General features: G+C 38.7%; 2 protein-coding genes across 3 annotated transcripts; both read right to left on the reverse strand.

Annotated features, from left to right (window-relative positions):
* Window positions 1-332: 332 nt before the first annotated feature.
* On the reverse strand, window positions 333-13,979 carry yrk (Yes-related kinase). Of its 2 annotated transcripts, none has more exons than XM_058377895.1 (13): window positions 13,835-13,979; window positions 7,857-7,893; window positions 7,226-7,529; window positions 7,010-7,112; window positions 6,218-6,316; window positions 5,944-6,047; window positions 5,685-5,834; window positions 4,238-4,402; window positions 2,764-2,943; window positions 2,602-2,678; window positions 2,135-2,288; window positions 1,757-1,888; window positions 333-1,307 (listed from the first exon to the last, which is right to left on the reverse strand). In XM_058377895.1, the coding sequence occupies exons 3-13, from the start codon at window positions 7,476-7,478 to the stop codon at window positions 1,099-1,101; spliced, it is 1,626 nt and encodes a 541-aa protein (XP_058233878.1). In that variant the 5' UTR covers window positions 7,479-7,529; window positions 7,857-7,893; window positions 13,835-13,979; the 3' UTR covers window positions 333-1,098. The 2 variants fall into 2 exon arrangements, with proteins under 2 accessions (XP_058233878.1, XP_058233879.1); XM_058377896.1 differs by lacking the exon at window positions 4,238-4,402 and adding an exon at window positions 3,831-3,986 and having other exon boundaries at window positions 13,835-13,978.
* A 2,890-nt stretch (window positions 13,980-16,869) lies between these two features.
* sesn2 (sestrin 2) lies at window positions 16,870-24,665 on the reverse strand. The gene is made up of 10 exons (XM_058378024.1): window positions 24,509-24,665; window positions 23,667-23,735; window positions 22,685-22,873; window positions 22,402-22,584; window positions 19,834-20,052; window positions 19,578-19,719; window positions 18,969-19,081; window positions 18,453-18,643; window positions 18,139-18,283; window positions 16,870-17,486 (listed from the first exon to the last, which is right to left on the reverse strand). Exons 1-10 carry the CDS (start codon window positions 24,512-24,514, stop codon window positions 17,400-17,402), a joined length of 1,344 nt encoding a protein of 447 aa, XP_058234007.1. The 5' UTR covers window positions 24,515-24,665; the 3' UTR covers window positions 16,870-17,399.
* Between the last annotated feature and the right edge of the window lie 369 nt (window positions 24,666-25,034).

Raw genomic sequence — 25,034 nt, forward strand, 5'->3', positions numbered from 1 at the left:
TCTGTAAGGATCTTAAATGATATGTTAGATCATTTCTTACTGGAAGATTCTGTGTTTGTATTTTTGCTATTTATAATATAATGAGTCCTTAATCCTATTCATAACAAGGTTGTTTACTGAAAGATCAAACTAACACATACTGCTTCTGACTGATTTCCTCTCAGCTGACTCACAGTTCAAAAGTCATGTTTTCCTAGATTCTTACTTTGTATTTCTGTTTCTAGATGCAAGTGGGTAATGCTGTATACACAACTTCACTAGAAATCGTCCTTTACATTTTGTGTGGGTGTGTGTGAGTGGGTGTAAGATAAATGTCTTCACACGCAGACGGGTTGAGCAGATTGTTTTAATGAAACTTCTTACAAAACAGACAGCACACTCTAATAATCTGTCAATAATTTGAGAGTGGACAATCCAAACCTCCGAACAGTGAAAGCACTTGAAGGCACCAGTTTGACAGGCACTTATTAAGTATTAATCAGTTGTATATTGTGACATACAAATAACATAAAAGATAGATACAATTTCAATTTAAAGCAGATATTAAAGCTGTTGTGTCTGACCTACTGAATAATCTTTATACCTTTTAACATGCCAATGCTGACCCAAGACCAGACTCAAAGCTATGAAATCATACAGCTTCAGATAAGAAGGCTAAAGAGAAAGAAATAAAATATCTGATACAAAAAAATCACAGTCCAAAGAAATGTTAGACATTATAAAGATATGTCCCTATAGTTTATTTGTTCTGGCCCATAGGCCTACTGTGGCCAAAACGTACTGTGACTGTGCAAAGTCCTGTAAAATGTCCTGTCTGACTTCAGGTGATAATAGAACACCTTATTACAATAACAGCGTGCAAATTCAGCTTGATATGCTTTTAAATAGCCATTGCTTTTAATGTAATACTTCAGGACAAACTGCTTCTTTGCTTTAAAATGACTGAAATAAAGGCTTTCTATCAAAAAAGGTTTGCACATCATCCCACATACATTCTTTTGAAGACATAGTATGAGGGCCTCACTTGGAAATCCCTTTTAAAAACCAACCCATTAAATGCACTGGAAGAGCAGTCAGCTCGCTTTACATGTGCTTGCATCACAGGTCCTCTCCCGGCTGGTACTGTGGTTCAGTGGCAGTGAAGTAGTCCTCCAGGAAGCCCTGCAGGTACTCAAAGGTATGGCGCTCATCTGCATCCTTCCTCCAGCATTGCAGCATTAACTCGTGCAGAGAGGCTGGACAGCCCTGTGGACATGGCATACGATAACCGCGTTCCACTTGCTCCAGGACCTCCCTGTTATTCATCCCTAAATACACACAAAGACAAACAATGTTAGTATATTGTATAACAATTATATTGTGAATAACTCTAAATAAAATAACCAATTTCCTCGAATTAAGTATAACTATTTTAAAGGAGCAGTTTATCATTTTTAGATCTCTCTCTGAGGCAAGTTACAATTGCATTTAAAACATCAACAAGCTTTGCTTTCACCTCCTCTATCCCACATATATACATTTTGAAGCCAATGTAAGTATTTTGGAATTGATTCATTTTTAGAAGACACCTTTTATGGGACCACAGGCTTCCAATTCATAGATTTGACTATTGGTATGTGTAGCACTTTAGGTTTATTCCTGTCAGTATTAAATAATCATCAAAAGATCCAGAAGACTAAATTAAATGACAAAAATAAACAGGGCTGAATCAAACAGCATTTTGAAACACACTATCACCAGCACACACTCATTATACCTGGGTATGGCACTCTGCCTTTCGTAATGAGCTCAGTCAGTAGGATGCCAAATGACCACACATCTGACTTGATGGTAAATTTGCCATAGAGAGCTGCCTCTGGGGCAGTCCACTTTATCGGAAATTTTGCCCCTGTAACAAACCAAATAACAATATTAGTCTGTACAATACGAACAGTTAAAAAAACAATGCAGTGAAATACAGAAGTGCAATAAGATATAACAGCAAAAAGGAACACAGATGTCATCTGAAGTAAAAGCAAATCAAAAGAGTGGAAGTTGAGTGAACGAGAATAGAGGAAAAAACAAGTGCGAAAAAACAATGCAACGAGAACAGTAGAGTGTTGGGTGGAGTCTGTAGAGCAGAGGACTGAATGACCTTGTCTGGCAGTGTATTCATTGTCTTCAATAAGTCTGGCCAGCCCAAAGTCTGCAATCTTACAGACCAAGCTATCTCCCACCAGGATGTTTGCTGCTCTCAGGTCTCTGTGGATGTAGTTCATCCTCTCAATGTATGCCATTCCAGCTGCAATCTGTTACAAACATAAATGTCATGTTATCACTATAGACTACCTCAAAAACACACCTAATAATGGAAGCCATTAAATTACCAATAATATTGCAACAATAATGCAATAAGATGGTTTTCTTATTGATGAAGCACATTCATCGTGTTGTAGTGTCTTACACAAGCAATATGAAACTGCAGTGCTATTTTCACTATTGCTAATTATTTAGTAATTAGCAACACAAATATACACATTAGACACTTGTATATAACACACAGGTTTGAGAGCAATAACATGAATTATTACTGGCATAATGTTTAAGTAAAATGGTTTTAACCTGTGCAGCCATGTCCACAAGCTGAGGCAGCTTCAGATTTTTGCCGTCTCCATCTTTAAGGAAGTCTAACAAGCTTCCTGAAGCACAAATAAGAGGTATGAATAAGAATAGCCTCTGTTGTGGCCATTCTTTGTGTGTGTGTATATGTGTGTGTATGTTTACCTTGACTCATGAACTCTGTGATGATGTAGATTGGTTCTTCTGACACCACAGCATACAGCTGCACCAGTTTATCATGGCGGAGTCTCTTCATGATCTGGGCCTCATCTAGGAAAGCCTCTGGAGACATGGTGCCAGGCTTCAGAGTCTTCACTGCCACTTTAGTAGTGCCATTCCACATACCTACAGACAGTCAGAGGCAGTGTGATACAGTGTGACAAACACTCAGACATATGAGTTAATAGACAGTGAGGAAAGAGATATAGAATGGAATGGATATAGAGTGGGGGATATAGAAGGTTATATCAGAAATTCAGGCAAGGGAATGGTTGGACAAAATGGACAGAATGGACAGACAGATGCACTAGAACCAGCAGGAGCTATAAAGCTTCAGAAATGGAAACTAAACTGGGGTTTTAAGCACAAACACACCAGAGACACATCATTAAGGCAATCCATAGGGCCGTAAAGACAACTCTTGTGTCTTTGAGGGAACAATGGCAAAAAGCAACTCAGGATTTGTGTGGTTTTCCTACACCATTATTAAAATGTACTGCAGAAAATGTACAGTTCATATTAGTTCTTCAAGATACAAAAAATGCACCCTCAAGTGCCTTTAATTAGAGGTCCATAATAGTAAAGTTATCATGGTATACCATTGATATTGTTGTTCACTGAGAGTACATTAATGTTGTTGCTACCTAAAATAAAATGGACATTGATGGTATCACAAGAGAATCACACAAATAGTAATGCTAATAAACTGGTGAGACACGAAGACTCATCTGTCATAGGTTGCTAAGCAGCATCTTCTGTTATCTATATCCTTTCTCAGAAAACTGTGATCATTTTATTTCAAATTAAAAGAACGGTGCAGACATATCATTCACTTAAAGCACAGAGATAATTTTTACTCTATGCAAAAGGTAACATGGAAAGAGACTGTACAAGCACAATAAGACAAAGCATGTGGCACAGATCCAGCCTCCAATAGACACAGGCAGCAGTGCTGAAGCTAGGCAGGAACAGACACTGTCTCCAGACACTGATGCTAGGGGTAACTATCTCACCCATCCAGACGTCACCAAAGCAACCCTGACCCAACTTCCTCTTGAGCTGCAGGGTATCCCGGGGTATCTCCCAGGCATCTTTGCCCAAACCGAGGGTCTGGGGTATGGTAGTTGGACATGGATTAGTCAAGTAGTAACATAAACCATCGTGAGTACCTGAGGGAAGGGTGTAAGAGAAAAACAGAGAGAGAGAAGAAGAAGGGTGGAGATGGAAATGAGTGAAATGGTTTAGCATGCAATGGCACAGGCGTCAGAGGAAGACAATGGCAACTGCACAGCCTTAAAGTGATCTTCATAGCTCAGCTTTTTAACATTGGAGCAAATTATGAGAATACACCTCATCATGTAGCTGTGCTTGTTGCCCTTCATCTTCCCCTTCAACACGCCCCAGTTCGTGTGGTTCCTACCCATCCACACTTCACCAAATTGCCCGTTGCCCAGTTTCTTAATTAGCTGAAGTGACTCCCTTGGTATCTCCCAAACATCCTTAGTCTTCACTGACAGGTCAGCTAGTTTAGGCATACCCCGCCTACAGCTGCCCATCAGACGGCAGCAAAGCCCTGCTGCACGATCTGAGTCGAAGAACATACAGAAAGAGGGACATTTATATATACACACTCATGACACACAAAGACAGTCAAAAGAAGTAAGCAGAAAAACAAACAAACAGCAAGGAATACAGAATTCAAGTCAGAATACAGCAGAAAGTTGCTAAATTAGACACATACAGGTACAACTTAGCACAAATAAAGAACAGATCTGTTGTTTCACAGCAAACAGAAATTTGGCCTTGGTTTAGCTGTGGCTTGAGGTCCACACTTAAGAAACCTGAATGCGAACAAGGAAGAAGTATATAAAATCAAGACAAAGAAGGAAACTAAACCAGAGACAATATGTAGAATTTTAACAGACAGCAAAAACTTTTTATAAAGCATGACAAAGTGCAAGACAAGCTGGAAAAAATGTCAACGTGAGACTGACCTAAGTAATCACAGGTCATCACTTTTCCCGTAAGTTCACTTTAAGGGAATAACTATTAATAACCTCAAACCATTACATCTGGAGTTAACTGAGAGCCATTATTAAATCTAAACTCATAAAGCACTTTAAGTCAGAGAAGAATGGCCAGATTGGTTCGAGTTGACCGGACCACACTAGGTTTCATTCCCTTTAGCCTAGAACAGGAATCTAAGGTTACAGTGGGCACAGGCTCACCAAAACAGGATAGCCGAAGATTGGAAAAACACTGTCTGCTCTTCAGCTGCCAAGTTTCATATGAGATCTCTGCTCATTGTGGTTCATTTCAGTTACTGTAGCCTTCCTGCCACCATGAACTAGTCATATTCATCAAGAGGTTCCCATCCACAGAAATTACATCTCACTACTTACTAACTATAAGGAACTCTTTTACATTAAAAAAAACCCCAGGAGAATGGGAGTTTCTGAAATACGCAACCCACTAGTATTGCACCCACAAACATTGCACGTCAAGGCAACCGAGACCACATTTGTTCACTGTTAACTGAAGCTGCTGACCTGTATCTGCTTGACTGCATGCATTGTACTGATGCCACATGATTGAATAATGGTACGAATAAACAGGTTTAGAGCTATTCCTAATGCAGTGGCCATATATTTATTTTTATACATAAACCTACAAACATTTCCGTTAAGTTTGAAGTTTATCAAGTTATCATCAATGACGATAAACCCCAAGACAGTATTTAGAAAGCAATTCACATACAGTGAAAATATAAAAATCAGTAACAACATCTGTACGCACTACCACAGAACATCAGCACCACTGAGTGTGTTTCAGAGTGCATATATGCAGGAAGAACTATTTCAGCTGACCTGAATAATGTTGCACCAGTTGCTGCACAGTTTCAAACTGGCTTCGGGTTGTGATGTAATATCCACCATTATCAAGCTTCCTGATTTTATAATGCTTTACATGTTCGCCCTTTGCCTCATCCCAGTCTCTGATAGACAGAGAGTACGCTCCTGAGGGGTGGAGAAAGAGCCAAAGAGAACAAAATACAATAAGTATATACCATTTGGAATAGACCATGAACAAGAGTGAAAGATAATAGAAGAGAGAGACGTCCCCTACCTTTAGTAGTCTCACTCTCTCTTATTAAGAACGTCCCTCTAGGGTTGCTCTGGCCCAGGAGTTGCCGTTCTGCATCCTTACGACCCATCTTCCCAAAATACCACCTACCAAAAAAACACAATTGTTAAACATATAACCAACAATCTCTCTCTCGCTCTCTCTCTCTCTTCATGAACATTGAACTGGCAACTGAGTGTATAATGCATTATTTCTATTACTGTGGTCAACAAGCTTCAGATTAACCTGTGTATTATATACGTTGTGTGTTACTCACTCCTCAGCCTGTATGGAATCCACAGGGGCCACATAGTTACTGGGAATATATCCAGACTTCCCTGTGTCCAGAGAGCGTGCTTCCCACCAATCACCTTCGCTGTGAAAGCAAAAGACCAGGTACTACATTATTAGTTTCATATCTACAGAGCTGCACTCTTAATGACCCAACACCACCAAGCTGACACTGTCAGGCCACTGAGCAAGACCCTTAACTGTATCAGCTCCAGGGCTCCCATATCATGGCTGGCTATGACTTCAAATTACTAAGAAGCTAGGATATGTGACTAGAAGGATTTTATCCCAAGACCCAGTCACAAAGTGAGCATATAATGTAACAGCAGTATTTAATATAAAACCCATTGTCATTGGTCATCATTCCTTTTCTTCTTCTTACCTCATACATGTCAGACTTCATGTACATGTTTTTGGAGCTATCTGTTCAATTCCTCTATATTTATAATTAAGCAGGTAGTCACAATGTTCCAGTAAGAGGAACCTGGTGACTGTTCCTTGTTATGCCTGTTCTGTGTAATGTATAATCTGTGAACGCCAGATGGTTACTAGGATTCCTTGTTATTCAGATTTCATTCATGTCTTTCTCTTTGATATTCATATTCTCGGGAAATTATGGCTATATGACAATAGGATTTACATGAAAAATGGTCACTTTTTGGCTTTGTTAATGGTCTTGTGTGTATGCCCAGACGATATTCAAATGATATTTAATGCTCATGGTAGTTTCATACAATCAGCCATAAATATAACGACTGCTTTTTTCAAGTTTACTCACGTATTATTGATAATGTGGAACTTTTCTCCCTTCTGAAAGCTCAGGTCATCCTCTGTACGTGCATCATATTCGTATAGAGCAATAAACAGCGTCACCCCTCCTCCTGTAGTCAGACAACCACAAACACACAGACATATATGCAATAGAGTAAATAAAGTAAAACAGAATGCACGATCAGTCTAAATTTCGACACTACCGTCTAACGCACACACATACCTGTGATGGCAGTAGACCGAGGTTGGCTAGGGTTGGAGGGGAAGCTGGATGCTGGAAAAGAGCTAGAGCTAGAGATTGTGTTGGGGAAATCATTGAAGTTTGGGATGAGGCCAACCCCTGAGTTATGGGTGGGGTCTGCAATATATCGGGAGCTTTCCGTCATCTGAGCCCCACTCCCTGCGTTACATGTGTCACCATAGGACACAGTGGACGCTTTGGAGGCCTTCCTCTGCTTACAGCAAGCACAGCCCATACTAATCTTGATTTTCACAGAATATCGCTCATCACCCTGGAAACAGAGTTTCTGCCCAAGAGACAAGACAGCAGACTTAAGGAAGAAATAACTGTAGGTGCAACACATTAAAGTGAAAGACACTAAAGCTCAGTAGTCTTTAGCAACATGGTGTAACGTCCTGTGCTGTGTCACTGATTATTTTGCAATATTTCACTCAATAGTGTGAAGGAAGCAAGTGTTTTAAGGTGAAATGGGAGCGTGAAATGATAAATGCACACTGCTGTTCGTGATAATTATTCATAAATTAATATTTCTAGCAGAATATTCCAGAAATGGTTGACAGTAGCTGTAGCGATTTACCACTGTGATTTATAAATTAGTCAATCGGCATCTTACCAGATTCTCAAATCATCTGTTCATCCACACCATCTCCCTACAGAAAGAAAAACAGACAGAGAGAAAGAGAGAGAGAAAGTGAAAGACAGTTACAGAGAGTTTCTGGCCTTATGGTTTCTGACATTTGTGGCTTCCTCTTTTTCTCCCCAGTAAGAGAAATAGGAAGCTGCTTTTCTCTAACAAGGCATTCTGCTTTCAGATCCACAGTATACAGATCTTTTTCACTGCTTGGTCGAGCATCACTATCTGACTGACCATCAGTAGAGAAACAGGATGTCAGTGCTGTCAGTGTTTCCTGTCCGACCCTCTAAAACCTCCCCCAATTTCCTGTACAAGAAGAAAATGTGCGTTTCAGAAAGAGGGGCGGTTGCTTCTGATTTTAAATATACCAAAGCAACATCACCCACACCATTACCACACTTATCTCACACCACAGCAGAGTGTGAGAAACACATTTACAGCTTATGAACAGCATCAGAATTAGCAGTAGAAGATGTGAAAGGTCTTAGTAGTATAAAAAGAACGTTGCTTTCCTTCGTGTCTGTTAAAATCCAGGATATGTTGAACTGTAATTAACATTTGAGCGTACAGTACATGTAGAGTATTCTGTTTTTGTATAAACCACCATTTGAAAGTTACAGTCACTGACACAACTAGACGTCTTTTTCTGTTTAGATCTGGACAGCTTTCAGAGCAAGGGTTTGTGGCCCTCTTATGTTAAGTCATGTTCTTTTCCTTAATCTGCCACTACAAAACAAAGTACATACATTTTGTACTCCATTAAAAGTTTTCTGTTTCAGTGCCTAACTAAGCGTGGGAAGCAGCTTTCCGCCTCCATTTGGAAATGTCCTTACAAACACGTAATTGTCTTGTATGTAGACAACAAATATTACATTTTTTCCCAAAACATGATGGTTTACTAACCAGAGGGGCTGGATTATTGTACAGATCTTACTTTCCTTGATCCTGACATTTGTGAACGCATCCAAATTTGCATTTTTGATTGAGTACTCAACAACGACACACATGATCCTGAAAATCACTGAAATTGTGACCTACTCCCCTCTTTTCAAGCTGTATAATATATACATATATGTCATGATAATAACCATATATTACATTTCTTTAACATAATACAAAGCACAAAATACAAACAAGAAAAAAAATTATCATCTAAATCCTTAGATGCTTAGAAGGAAAAACTATTTTTTAATGTTCTAAACATGAATGAATTATGTATGTGATAGCGATGAAGAACTCTGAGTGGTGCCCAGAGAGAATGATTCTCATTTGCATAACGCTAACAAGGTTTTTATCCAAAATCCAATCAGAACTATTATTTCTGCACTGAGTATTTATTATACTGCCTAACATACTTTATCATGCCATGAATAAGCTATTTGATTAGGAAATAAATACGAGCATTTATGCTTTTTGTAAAAAAAAAACAAAAAGTTCTCACATGAACCTTTTTTTGTCATTCTTCATCAGAGCAGTGCTTCAGTGCTTCAGCATACTGAGGGTGAGCCACAAAAGCCACATTCCGAATATACGAATATTATAAGCTTTCTATTAAAGCAGACCCGGACCCTGAATACCGACCCGGTATATATATATATATATATTCCGGCCCTCTAAAACCATTCCAATTTCTCATGTGGCCCTTTTGGAAAAATAATTGCCCACCCCTGACTTAAAGCTAACAGCTAAAATCAACGTTAAAGCAGCATTATTTACTTGAGGTTGTTATTTTAATTAAATACTTTAAAACAATTTACCTAATGGCTCTATAACTGGACACGCGATACAGATACAGAGTGAAAAACTCCACTCTGAAACATATTACATATGTTTACACTTAAATCTCTGTGATGTCTTTAGTGATTCTGGTGCTAATATTCATCCTGTATTTTCCCTGTTCCTGTTGGAGAAGTGATTGTCCGCCACGGTGAAGTCACAGAATCAACTTCCTGGCACAGTTACTAGTCAAACAATGTTCAACTGAAACATAAGTGATAACAGTCAGGTTTCACTAGTAGCACCAAAAACATCTTTTTACTTACACACAACTAGCCAGCAATGTTCAAAAATATATTAATGAGTAATTCAGCATAGAATTCAAAAGATACAAACACAAGAAAATAGTCAAATTTTAATCTATTAATTAATCTATTTGTTCTGAATCATTTAATCAATCACTTAGTTAGTTAATTATGAACTTTTTTTAATAATTCTAATAAATCTAGCTTAATGTGATAAATTCTCAGGACAATCCAGATCATAAGCTGTTTAATGAATATATCCTTATTAAATTCAATTAATAAACTTTAGTTATACCTGTTTTATAACATTTGTTCAATATAGGGAACGGCTCTTTTATAAGGGTGCGGTGTTTTTAATTGCACCAGCCTGCATCCCTTCCACATCAAGATCTTATATCGTAATATGCCAGGTTGTGTAATGTTGTGTACTGAATTAACTGAAAGTTGTAAGATGATAGCAAGACATCATGAATTCATTACACTGAGTGGTATGGACTGTATCAACCAATAATCATATACCAGCATATTCACTCTGGTGGCATTTCACTACACAGAAGGCTTCCTGTGTAGTCAGAATTTTAGGGCAGAATTTGCATGAGATAATGTCTGGCACTTTTACAAGGGCAGAACAAGAACAACTGCCTTCAATGGTTCCTCATTTTAGCCAAATTTGAAAGGAACTTCTTACGTCTCTGTGTTCGCAATTAATCAGTTCAGCTTTCCATAGAGTTCTATGAAAGTTTGAATTTTACGACATGATTCTTAGGTATACTGTATATCTACCAATGTGGAAGATACTCCGAGGCTTAGTGAAGTATTCCAGTGTAAGATAAGAAAGAAGTGAAAAAGTTCCATTTGTTATTTCACTCTTATTTCAAGAAAAGTTGTTCAATATTATACCAGGACTACATAGCAGTGGTTAAAAGCAGATACATTCAGTATATAGTTTTCAATCCTCATAACTAAATTCAATACCAAACATGTCTTTCATGTAGCTAATGTTCCAGTCCCTCATACCTACAAGCTAACGTGAGAAATGTACACTGTTACTCTAGGACTAATTCTACGGTCAATCATCATACAAAATTGATGCGAAAAATGCTAGCATTTCTTGGAGGACTCACTAACGGTATACCATTCTTTAAATGTAGGCCAAGCCTAAAACAGATGCTTGCTGTCATAATATAAGCTTTATAAACTTTACTACATTTTTCATAGCACTAGTTTATATTGTGTTAATAATTAAAAATTGATCTGGGCATTTCTGAGTTCTATCCAGAAAAATAGAGTGTGATAAAATTGTGATTATAAAACTAGGCAATTATGATTATAAGGACTTTTACTAAATTGTCACAAGTTATAGGGCTATTATATCACGGTTTTAATATCATTCCAGCACTAATAATTGTGTAACGATTGAGTGTAAACTCAGAGAACATAAAAAGTTGTAACCACCTACCACCCAAATACTACTTTAAAAAAGAAAAAGAAAGAAAAGTCCTATAATGCGGAGAGTAAAAGGACAACACAGGCTTGGGAGATTGCAGGTGATGATTTTTTTTCTCACAAAAACTCCCAAATAGCAACAAACTTCTCAGGGCCACTCCCTTTCCTGTCCAATCTCCATTAGATAAAAAATCTCCCTGAGGATTGGGACACATGCTCACACACCTCTTTTAAGTGTGTAAGTCATTACAAGAACAGATGTTTACATCTTAGCCTACATTCTTGCATTTTTGGCACTCTGATTCCTCTCTCCAGCTTCCTTACACCACTCCTCGCTCTCTTGCTGTTTTGTTCCTTTCGCCCCTTCCTGCGACAAAATACCGGAAATGCAAGAAATCCTGGAACAATACCACATACTATGTAAGATGGCCTATATATATATATATATATATATATATATATATATATATATATATATATATATATATATATATATATAAGCAATATGTATGTAATAAAATAAAATGGCCAAGCACATTTTAAAAACATTTTTCACCTGCCTTGCTAGACATTCTCAGGGTTTTTTTTCTTCCCTCACACTTTTCCTGCCTGCTATGTACCACTTGCCTCTCCCCTTCCATTCTCTCTCTCTCTCCCTCTGGGACAGGAAGTTCCCTCCCCCTAACAGGAAGACTTGTGTGAGTGTAGCTGGAATGATAGGATACAGGGAAGTATTCATGCATGCACACACACCAGATCTGCAAAATGAATTGTGTGTTAATCCAAGTCACAGTGTCTAATGTATAGTTTATAATAACTAAGAAAAGGGCAGATTTGCAAAGGTTTCTATCGGTTATAGTTTTCTTATGTGGCATGAAGCAGTTCTCATAGCAAACAACACATCAGATATGTGTGAAAAAGAAACAACTCCTGCACAAGCACATACATACTGCACTATAGTGCTACTTGAACCTGAACTAAGTGTCACAACTGAAAACAAGTGTTGTATGTGAAGCAACAGCATGTTTGTTAGAAAAGTACCACACCAAAGGACCAAAAAATGTCCTTTTTTCACATGAAATTCCAGACTCTACATAATGAATTAGCAAATCAATGGGCTGAAAAGCACAAGCTATGTATGAGTTAATTAATCGAATTAACTTAATCAGTTAATTAATATGTTGAAACCATTTTCAGTACTATTACACTGAAACTTTTTCACTACCACTGAAACTCCATGAATGAAACCTTGAAATGCAGGGCATGTTAAAAGACAATGGCAGAATATGAAAGAGAAAATGTTCAGGTTTGGTCTGTATAGTAAGAGAGAGGAAACTCTTGAACTCTTGAGACCCACTGAAATTTCAATTCCACTATCACCATAAGAGGGAAGGAGAGCTCTTCGTGCTGTTATATTAAGCTGGGAGATTTTTGTGTGTATATTGAACAGGTCAGTTCAGGCTTGCTTGTGTTTGGACATTTCCCCATTTCAGGGAAGAGACATAGGGCCGGGTCCACTTCCTCTCATTGCACTGAGGGGGCTATAGTCAGGAAGTGACCTCGTAAAAGAACAGGAAATGATGGATATGGCCTAATCTGGTTCAAGTAAAATTCCATTCTGTTTTTCACTAAAGGTGATTAACTTTATCCACTGTTTCACTATTCTCATCTTAGTTCCCAAGTAGCCTTACTCAAAGCTGTACACGGTTGTGCGTTAACATACTTGTGAGCCATGTTATCTAATGCTTGAATGAACAGACAGATGAGTGTGATTTTCATGCACAAACTGAAATGAGATGACTGCAGTCAAATAGCAAAGTGCAGTGGAAGAGCTGCGTGACTGCAATTGAGTGTCATTAATTCAGTTCTACAATTTCAAGCAAAAGGCAGACGGAAGTAAGCCTATGACATGCAGGTAGACATTCTGTGCCATCTGACATGATTTTCAAAATCGAAACTTGAGAACACAGGTCATCCACATCCGGAGCGAAAGCAAGCAGGCATCATTAGATCTTTCTCACACACACATTCTCTGACAGTCTCTGACAGTCACAATATCAGATAAATCAGAAGGCAAGGAGCTCCATTTAAACTTGTAAAAAGCGCACAGCATTGAGGGTTACACTCGACTACATTTAACAATCGTAAACTTTCTCTCGGGCAAAAATCAAACAGCGAAACAATATCCGCAACTCAACAGGGAAGTGACACTGAGTAAACTCATCAACTTGTATGGCGCACAACGGTTTAACATAGATCCGGTGTCAGAGTTAAAAACTTCACTTCTTAATGAATACCAAATGGCTTACCTACAGCCTACAGGTGCTCTACGCAACAGTTAAAATACTCTAATGATGTATAAGTCACATGTCGGGCTCTCGCGCTTAACTGTCCAAGTGTTTGGGACGCGCGCGTGCACCCGCTGCCGAAAGATTTCCTGCGTTCATTTTGATTTAAACAACAAAGAGAATAAGAGAAAGACAAACTAACCTGAAGGAACTTCCTTCGACCCCGAAGTACAGATACGTGTATTTGCTATTCCGCTTTTGGGTAAGACGCCGGCTCTAACCGCAGACGCGTTTGCGCTGTGTCCGGAAGGGCTGAAGTATGCGCGCGCTCCTGTCCAGCGCTTGCAGGGGGAGGATAACTCATAACTCTCCACCCCTTCCAAAAAAAACAAAAAACAAAAAAACAACAAACACACACACATATATATACACACACACACGTATAGTTCACATACGTATAGCACATCTCACGTCTAACCTGTCCAGGCATGATAAGTCGTGTCAAAACGCATGAAAAGCGTACAGTAATGTAAGATGTCCATTTTAGATTAGAGGCTAGAAACGCTCCGTCATCAGTGGTAGTCTAACTTCTGGTGGGGAAGAGAAAAATAGCTATGTAGTTTGATAGTAAATTGAAGTTTTAAGGATAAAAGTTAAAAATATCTGTGCAAAATTGACATTACTCTGACACGTGAACGTGCATAAAGAGAATATTTAATTACAGCTGGTAATATTCTGTTCCAAATGAAAAACAGAAACATTGACATTTTCACACAAATATTCAGAGCACCTTACCTTAAAGCACCTTGATAGCCACATGAACAGCTTTGATTTAAGCCATTCATTGAGCTCTCACTTCAAGTGGATGAACTTCACTCCCATCAGGATAGAAATGTTTCAGTGATCAATAACTTTATTGTACTGATCTGCAGTGACCCTTTACATTAACAGCCCACTGATTACCATCACTTTCTCCACACATTTCCACTTTACAGAACAAGGCCTATGATTTTTAAACCACTGAACTCACAAATCTGCACTTTTCCTTCCAATTCTACACTAATATCCCTCTCTGAATAGAATGGACTGTTCTTGCTGACAGCCTCATCACATCATGCATTGACTTTCTCAGTCACCTGAAGAACAATCGCTTTTCTCTGTTTTTCCTTACGTGTACTAGCATCATGTTCAGCGAATGTGTGCAATTCAACAACATTTTCCTATTTGTTTATATATTTCACATAGATCTAAATACAGGCCTCAGTTTAGTACCATTGTTCCTGTTGAAACCATTTGAGTCACTGAGGAACACCATACACTTGCTCATTCATGCAATTATCCAGACATGTTGCAGAAACGCAATGCATAAGAGTATGCAGATTCAGGTAAAAAAAAAAAAGAAAAAAAAAAAGGAGGTGATAGTAGTGGCTTTGGCATGGTTGTTGATGCCAGAAAAATGTTGATATCAGAAATCACTGATCAGTCTCTAGAGTTTACACAAGATAATGGAAAACATAGTGGTAGGTCTGTGGTAGGAAACACCTTGCTGATGGCAGAAAGGTCAGATGACCAGATGGTTTGAGTTTATATGAAGGCTACAAAAATCACTCTCATAGACACTCTTTACAACATGGTATGCAGAAAATGATCTAAGGGTTCCACTTCTGTCTGCAATTGAATAAGGCCTGTTTTACCCACAATGGCCCAATGGAGGTTCGCTGTGGGCAGCCCATACTGTGGCCACTGAATCCACTGCAGGACCACTACAAGATATATTTATATATACCAATATACCAATATACCTTAATGCTTTGGCTAAATAACATTAAGAAATCAGTATTTGGTGGAATAACCCCAATTTGCATGCATTTTGCTTCCATGATCTCCACCAGTTATTCACATTGCTGTTGGGGAACTTTATACCACTCTTTTTTGCAAAAAAGCAAAAAGCTCAGCTTTGTTTGATAGTTTGTGACCATCCATCTTCCTCTTGATGACATTCCAGAGGTTTTCAATAGGGATCAAATCTGGAGATTGGGCAGTGGTCTCTTTTTTTTCCAGAGCTGTATATATATAGTGGGTGGGACATATTAGGCAGTGTAGGAAAACATATTTTGAGGTCACTCTAGAATCCCCTGGTCCGCTTCAGTGAATTCACAACAGAAGCAAGTGAACATTTTGTCCTCAAAGTTGATGTGTTAGAAGCAGAAAAATGGGCAAGCGTAAAGATTTGAGCAAAGGTTTGAACGAATTTGATAGCATCTCCAAAACTGCAGCTCTTGTGGGGTGTTCCCGGTCTGCAGTGGTCAGTATCTATCAAAAGTGGTCCAAGGAAGGAACAGTGGTGAACCAGCGACAAGGTCATGGGCAGCCAAGGCACACTGATGCACGTGGGGAGTAAAAGCTGGCGTGTGATCCGATCCAACAGACAAGCTACAGTTGCTCAGATTGCTGAAGAGGTTAATGCTGGTTCTGATAGAAAGGTGTCAAAATACACAGGGCATGATGGGTCAGGGCTGTTTTAGCAGCAAAAGGGGGACGAACACAATAATTAGGCAGGTGGTCATAATGTTATACCTGATCGCTGTGTATATATATATATATATATATATATATATATATATATATATATATATATATATATGCGCCCATATATCAGGAGGAAAACTAAACTGGGTTTTGCCAAATCTTTGGCAAAGGTTTTCCTGCCAAAACTGGGTTTCGATTCAGCTACATATTCAGCTATATGCAGATAAATGCCGACTGTTTAATAAAACTTAAATGCAACATGAACATGACATGCTGTATTGCAGACAGACATTACTGTATCTGCGTCACAAGTGATTTTATTGCAGTGTTTTTGCTGTTCTTGCCCTCTAGTGGCACAAATAAGTAAAAGCACAAAAAAAAGAGATTCTAGAGAAATGCAGTCATGTGTTTAAACAGTGACTAGAAATTAGTACGGAATAAACTAATTAGTATGAGTCTGGTTCCTCTCAAGGTTTCTTCCTCATATCATCTCAGGGAGTTTTTCCTTGCCACCGTCGCCACAGCTTGCTCATTATTGATAAAATAGGGATAAAATAGTTTAATAATTTAATAAAGAGAAGTTTAATTTAATAGAGAAGTTTGTTGCTAATAAAGCTGCTTTGAGACAATGCCCATTGTAAAAGGTGCAATACAAATAAATTTAATTGAATATGTAGTATATGTATGTAATATACTAGTCACATCACCAACAGTAAAAAAATATTTTATTGAACATAAACATACATTCAATTTCCACCAAGAACAAACACAATGTGCTTTTTTTTTTTTTTGTTTCCCGCAATCAGGCTAGCTGGAGTCCAGCAGGCGTGTACCATTAAAAAGAGAGACAGGCAGCATGGAGATTGTTTGCTAAGTGTCTCAAGGACACATGCAAACCAAGAATGAAGAGAATACTGCACTAGACAAATTACACATATTCACAGTATGATGAGAGGTAAGTGGGAAAAGCTTTACACATGACAACAGCACTGCTTCCAATCCCATCTGTGATCAAGCAGCAGCAGAACAACCATCACAGAACAAAAAAGAAGAAAACTATAGAGTTCACAATGTGTGCAAGTGAAAGAGACTAAATCTGAGCTCGAAGTAGTGCCGAATATTTTCTAAAGTCACACAGATCATTCTTCCCTGATGAAGAATGTGAGATTAAACAGAGTATTGCACATTTTGTACATCATATTATTGCTAATAGGGAAGTTTATGCTAATGCTTGTATGCTAGGTCATGTAGCGGGTGATGGCTCTGAGTGTGTAAAGCAAAGCGGCTTGCAATCTTGCCTCCATCAGCAGCAGGTTCACGTGAACCTAGAGAGAGATAGAGAGAGACAGAACGAGAGAGATAGAGAGAGACAGAAAGACATAGACAGAGAGAAAGAAATTTAGCTTTATCCATTTGTCATTTCTAATCTGTCTCTTTTGACTATCACTGAACTGAACAAAATGAAGCCTACTTAAAGTCCACTTCATATAGCTAAGCCTGTGACTATTCAATCGAGTACAAATGAATTTCCATTACATTTCTCTGACAGAAACACCTAGAGGGCAGAAAGAACTGCTGCCTGGCCATATTTTGAAAGATCCATCACAAGCATTGGCATTTAGTAATCTTTGGCTGGGTTTTAAAGCAGAAATAAATTGATTCAGAGACTGTGACAGTATATTCTAGAAGTCCTGAAAAACTTATAACAGTGAATTAAACAGACAGCAACAAATAACTAATTATGGGAATGAGAGCAATAAAGGGATAGTTTGTCCTGAAATAAACTTTGCTCAGTTTTCTCAGTATCTAACATTAAGTGCATCACTTATTTTTGCTTAACTGTTTCAATTATACACACAATGCACCTATAAACACATGAAGCTTAGAGAAAACACACACACACACACACACACACACACACACACACACACACACACACACACCCCCTCCCTCCCTCCCTCCCTCCCAGTCATGTACCTTTTCTGATTGGCGAAACTGTCTCCAGAAATTGGAGTACATTCTCAATGTCGTCTTCTCCGGATGACACGCAACGGTCTTGATGTACACCTTCATATTACGCTCCAATAGCTGGTTGACCTCACCGTAATCATAATCATCATACCTGCACACACATACCAAGAACACACCATAAATATCCATTCAACAGAGGTTTTATTAAACCTTGCTTTTGATGCAAATATTTAAGACTTTAGACCTTACAAGAGACCACAGTTTACCTATTTCGAGAACGTCTCGAGTTTTAGTTGTGTGATCATTAATATTTGACTGACCTGATGCCATAGATGCAGTGTATATAATTCCAGACAGCTTTCCGGAGGGTGGTGGTGTCCACATCTGTGTGCATGGCCATGGTGCGATACGTCAGCGTACACACCACCTGGAACTTCTCTTCCAGCAATTGAGCCATCTCTCCATACAGCCTGTTCATGAGAGAGAAGCCATGGTCCTCCCATGAGTAGTCCTGCACATTAACAAAAATTAACAGCTCTGTGAGAGATAACATTATCCACATATAGGTCAAAGTTGACAAAAACATTCAGCGTTGCACAATTGAACTTTACCTTAATGTGCATTACTCTCTCTCTACATACACACATGCATGCACAAACACATACACACACTAGATAGATAGATAGATAGATAGATAGATAGATAGATAGATAGATAGATAGATAGATAGATAGATAGATAGATAGATAGATAGATAGATAGATAGATAGATAGATAGATAGAATACATTTTTCCTACATGCAGCTCAGTTTTGCGTGCGTCCGTGTGTACTGTACCTGAGCTCTCATGGTGGGTGGTGCCTGCTCTCCTCTTGGACTGAAGTCCTGATAAATAAAATCTGCATCCCAGACAAACCGTGAGACAGAATCTGGGAGGACGGAGCGGCCCACTGTGAGGGATAAAGAGAAAAAGTTACATAAAATCTATGCATTTTATTAGTTAATTTTAAAATCATAAAAATATATTACTTAATAATTTTCAAAGGCAAAAACATTTACATTGAGGATATACTACGTCTACTTCTTGTTTCAAAATACGCAACCTTTTGGCAAAACAACCTCACCCTCATGTCACTTTAGATAAGGAATGGACCCAGACAAACATGCATTATTATTGATCTATTTTGAGCTAAAATAACAATTTCCAATAAAGATGTATTGGAGTCAGACATAATTGTGGCTAAATCTCAAATAGTGTTTCAATGGACCATTAGTCCACTATGTAGCTTTTTCACCACCATTATGTCAAAGTGGGCATATATACTCCTTGGCCACTTCAATTGCAACATCTGTACAATGTCATAAATGTCAAAATCATGCAGATACTAATGCATTCAAATCCTAAATATATTTCAACAAAAACAGGCCTAATGTATAGTACACTACCTTCAGCTGGTTCCAGTAAACTTTCGGTCCTCTCTCTCTCAAAGCGAGTAACCATCTCCTCCTGAGTGAACTCCTCTTCTTGCTGCTGAACCATCATCATCTTCTCCATCAACAGCTGCACTTCCTTTACAGCCTGAGTCCACTGTGTGATCAGAATACATGTACACACACAGACAAGGATAAGCATGTTGCACATTAAATTTTCAACATATTAAAGTATGGAATTTAAAAAAAACAAAAAACAAAACACCCACACCTCTTGTCGATGGGTGCGGCCATCCTGGGAATTGAGACTGGACTTGTTTGATGTAGGGGAGGGTGGAGGAGACGTCTGTTCAACTGCACAGTCCGGCTCTGGGTGAATGCCACAGCCCCAGATAAAGGAGGCCAGAGAGTGGGCATGGCATATGAGGACCACGGCTTGAATCAGCTCCGCTAATGACCAGCGAGGCTCTGCTCCTGGACACACAAGCTCCTGTGGATATAAAGGGTGGACACACTGCTGTGAAAATCTCTATGAAAAATCTCTGCTATTTGCCATATAACTAAAGAATTTTGTGCTTAGATTTTATCCTAGTAAGATTTATTTACAAATATTTACATTTAGTAAAAATGTTTCTGTTGGTAGCCAGATTGAAATTGGACTGCTGTCTATTCCTACATTAGATACACTATATTTTCCAAAGTTTTGGGACATCTGCCTTTACATGTACATGAATTTAATATGGAGTTGGTCCGCCCTTTGCAGCTATAACAGCTTCAACTCTTCTGGGAAGGCTGTCCACAAGGTTTAGGAGTGTGTTTATGGGAATTTTTAACCATTGCTCTAGTAGCACATTTGTGAGGTCAGGAGCTGATGTTGGCAAGAAGACCTGGCTCACAGTCTCCGCTCTAATTCATCCCAAAGGTGTTCTATCAGGTTGAGGTCAGGACTCTGAAGTTCCTCCACACCAAACTCGGTCATCCATGTCTTTATGGACCTTGCTTTGTGCACTGGTGTGCAGTCATGTTGGAACAGGAAGGGGTCATCCCCAAACTGTTCCCCACAAAGTTGGGAACATGAAATTGTCCAAAATGTCTTGGCATGCTGAAGCATTAAAAGTGCATTTCACTGGAACTAAGGGGACAAGACCAAACCCTGAGGAAAAAACCCCGAATTCAATGATTTGGAGGGGTGTCCCAAAACTTTTTCACACAATATTCCTAGGCTTTAGAAATTAAGCAAGCTCCAAAATAAATAAATGAATCAACTATCATCAGTAGAGTTATTGCGGAAAAACAATATAATAACACTGCACTCAATTACAGATCATATCCTGCCATTGCAGACGCATAAATTATTGCCTGCATTATCCCTAATGGTGATATAATCTGGTTGGGCTTCTAACATTCGTTAATAATTCATAAGGATATTTATATGAACTTAATCATAATATGTTTTAATCAGTCAATTTTGTAATTATATTATAAAACTGTATTCAAATTGGCTGTTTATGCTGACCCACATAATGGCACGATGAGAAAGACCCACTTGATTGCTTGATTGGACACAGCCATGATGCATCATACATTTTCAAGTGCAGACTTGACTAACGATTCATTTATCGTCATGCAACAGAGCAATATAAACAATAATTTTGTGTCAGAATGTTTCTGGGAACACACTCTCTCCTCATAAACACTAATTCATCAATAATGTTTCTAACAGAGAACTTCTACAATAAGATCCAAATAAATTGGTGTAAATGTAAGTAAATGTAAATGGAGTAAATGGGTTTTACATGATCAGAGGTTTTTAAAAAAAATGACCAAAGGTTTGTGGTCACTTTTTTAACATCTCATTCCAGACTTGCTAGTCTTGCTCTGGGAAGGCTGTGCACTAGATGTTGGAGCATGGATGTGGGGATTTGTGTTCATTCAGCCACGAAAGCAATAGTGAGATCAGGCACTGATGTTGGGTGAGGAGGCCTAGGGTTCATCCCAAAGGTGTTCAGTGGGGTTGAGGTCTATGCAGGACACTCGAGTTTTTACACTCCAGCCTTCTCAAACCACGTGCTCACGAGCCTTACTGTGGGCACAGGGGCATAGTCATGCCGGAACAGGTCTGGGCCTCTTCCAGTGCTACAGCATACAAAGACATTCTATACAACTGTGTGCTTGTAACTTTGTGGCAAAACAAACCCGGGTGTTATAGTCAGGTGTCCAAAAATATTTGGCCATAGAGTGTATTATAGTGCAACACATATCAGTATGTCAATAATGTAATTGCAGAATGATTTTAAAAGGGCAATTATATAAAGAGCAGGAAGCTGTCTGTAGTTAAAGTTTGTCTTTAGAATTTGTCGTCAGAATTCAAATACTGAAATTACTATTCTGGTATTTGTTAAGCTCTACAACAAAACAGAGAAACAGAAGCCACACCCAATGATATGTTGATACTGTCAACGACACTATTACCATGACCAGGTTAGGTGTGCATCAGGACTTCCATGCTGAATATTGCATTTTGTTTGATATAACTGCTGCTATGTGGCATCGAAATTTCATTCCATTAGTGGATTTTGGAAATATATCATGCAGAAATATCTGAACTGACATTAATATAAACATGCATTAGTACTGTGATTAGTTCAATTTAGAGGTTTCAAAAATGTTTTATTTTAGCTTAGGCCAGAGCATGTGACTGTTATAGTCATGTGGCAGGCTGAAATATTTCACTATATATGTATACAATACACACAGTATAAAACAGATGTATGGTATGTGCCAATTACTCATTCATTTGGTATATAGAGACTACGTGTACATTAAGTCAATCTATTACCTGTATGTGTGCCTGGGTGATGAGCCACGGCCGATGTGCTAGAAGTTTGTTGAGCGTCTGCAGGCGCTGGACTTTAAGGGGAGCACTTTGAATACCTCTGAGCCAGGACTCCTCGCCGCCGGCCAACAGAAACGCAGAGCTATGGAGCTGCACCAGGTAGGAACACTGATGTCGAGCAGACGCCTGCAGAAACCAAGTGACCACAATGTGAAAATGCAATAAAACATTTGCCAGCTCAGAGACATAGCAATTAGGGAAACATTGATGTGGCATCTTTTCTTACCAATATGATAATATAGTGTCTCCATGACAGTGGCAGTGGCCCGTCTGGCTGCAGCAAAGCATTCTGGGTGCGCAAGAAGCAGTTGAGGTAGGCAGGATGCATACCCATTACTGTAGTGACATGATCGGCATGACTGTCTGACAACAAAGTGTCGGTCAGCGCCTCCTGTCCCGCTGCCTCTTTCAGAATCTACGACAGAAATCAACACACAGTGTACTATAATATTTTCATTTCTACAACTAATAATAACATCATTCAACCATTTGAGATGATCCATTTAATAAGCCATCAGTTAATCTGACAGGCTGCTTTGTAATTCAAAAATCAAACAAATACAACCCCTCCCTAAAACATTCCCTCTAAAGGTACATCCCCAAACATCAGAAGACCTGAATGGTAATGCAATAGGGTGAGATTTCAGAATAGACAAGCACCATGATTATTAGGTATGTAGAGATGCCTCTTTGGTCCTCATTAATAAGACAGTAAGGGGTGGTCCATGTCATGTTAACAACTAGCAAATATCAGCAAGAGAATTTGAGAAAAATCACTGATCCATGCAGCCTCTTGTAGTGGAATGTTGGCTTGGTGTAGCATTGTCTAAAGACTGTGACTGAGTCTGCATTGCTATGTGTAGTACTGAGGAACAACATGCAAGTAAAAAGTCCATTTAGGTTTCAGTGGCCATCACAACAAGCTGATTAACAACCTGGTTTAACTAACTTGATATCGTGTTAAGATCTTAAAAACATAACAGGTGTGCACATATTTTTCGGCAAATTTACATTTAATCCTGGCAGATCCTTTTATGCAAAGCAACCTTGAATATCACCAAAGTGTGGTAACTCCACATAATACATGGCTGACAAAACTCTCATGACAAATTCTCCCAATACATATTTCATGTACAATGTGAATAATGGAGTGCGGTACAGTAATTCTGTGTGTGAAAAGTGTCTATTTGTTTACAGAAGATACACACCACTTCAGCTGGAATGAAGGCACTGGGCCCAGAGGACAACGGCTGAAGGACCTCTAACGCACCCTCCTCCTAGAAAGACAGAAATGACAAGATAAAAAACATTGACAACGAGACCAGCAGAGGAAAAGACAAGGACAAAGGGACGGGGAAAAACAGACAAGGACAGGAAGACAAAGTAAAAGAAATGGTCACAGAGAAAGAGAAGGGGACATGGAGACATAGAGAGGAATAAACAGCCAAGAAGACGAGGAGAAGTGAAAAGTGACAGAAACAGAAATAATTCGAGAAAGAGACAAAAGGCAGATGGGTAAAAAAAAAGAAAATAAACATGGAGAAGCAGTCAGGGTGATGGACAGACAAGGCAAGAGAAGGGGAGGATAAAAGCAAAAGGAAAAACAGGGACAAGGCGACAGAGAGATTGGAAAACAAGCAGGAGGACGCAGGAGAGAAACAACAAGAACAGAGACACAATCAGAGGGTGAGACCAGAACAAGGAGAAAAAGAGACAAAGACATAGACAGATAGAGCCAGGGACAGGATGAGCAAAAGAAGGCGTAACGCAGTTGCTAGTCATTCTCATACACTCCAGGTAGACATCTCTGTTTTAGACACTAAATGCTTAATAAAGTCGATTCAAACCGCTAGTTTTAGCACGGAGCTTCAAATGGCGGAGCAGTATCTTAATCTAACAAGTTAGAGGAAATACAGTTCAGTATTTAGAGACACAATACACAAGCCCAAAGTGCGCAACTTCAGATCTGCACTTAATAAAGAGAGCTAGCTATCATTTAACAGCCGATCACTTGCTAAAATCCTACAGTTATCTGTTCATACACACTCACCTTCATCAGACGAGATCATGTGCTGAAAATGACGAGATAAATAAAAGGGTCTGTGTGCGTCTCGGAGTCTCTAGCAGCTACTAACTGCAAGCTAACTGGATTATATTGGACATCGACACAGACTGAGTGCGAAAAACAGGAAGTGGACTCGAGAGAGGGCGTGGCCAACCTGAACACACCGCGATCAGCTGTTGCATCATGAAACGCAGAAGAGATGCAAAGTGACGCAATCGACCTGCAACCGGAGCGCGTGCCGTGTGATCTCGCGATATCTAAATCTATGATTTTGTATCATGTCCTTTAGTGTGTGTTGAGTAACTGATTGGGGATTAATTTAATTTAATTTAATTTAATTTAATTTAATTTAATTTAATTTAATTTAATTTTTCAAAGTGACTTTTAATGCTATTTGTTTCCTTATTTTTTATAATTTTTATATAATTTGTTTATATTTTTATATTATTATTATTATTATTATTATTATTATTATTATTATTATTATTATTATTAAGTGTTTTTGTTGTTA

Source organism: Hemibagrus wyckioides, linkage group LG24, assembly GCF_019097595.1.
Source record: "Hemibagrus wyckioides isolate EC202008001 linkage group LG24, SWU_Hwy_1.0, whole genome shotgun sequence".
NCBI classification, from domain to species: domain Eukaryota; kingdom Metazoa; phylum Chordata; class Actinopteri; order Siluriformes; family Bagridae; genus Hemibagrus; species Hemibagrus wyckioides.

Excerpts from the sequence above, each read along its gene's own strand:
- yrk (XM_058377895.1), bottom strand. The coding sequence starts at position 7,478 with ATGGGCTGTGCTTGCTGTAAGCAGAGGAAGGCCTCCAAAGCGTCCACT. Across the intron at positions 5,835-5,943 it reads AGAGAGTGAGACTACTAAAG|GAGCGTACTCTCTGTCTATC; the intron begins GTAGGGGACGTC and ends TCCACCCCTCAG. Across the intron at positions 2,679-2,763 it reads CACAGAGTTCATGAGTCAAG|GAAGCTTGTTAGACTTCCTT; the intron begins GTAAACATACAC and ends TTTGTGCTTCAG.
- sesn2 (XM_058378024.1), bottom strand. Across the intron at positions 20,053-22,401 it reads TCACCCAGGCACACATACAG|GAGCTTGTGTGTCCAGGAGC; the intron begins GTAATAGATTGA and ends TTATATCCACAG. Across the intron at positions 19,082-19,577 it reads TTTACTGGAACCAGCTGAAG|TGGGCCGCTCCGTCCTCCCA; the intron begins GTAGTGTACTAT and ends TATCCCTCACAG.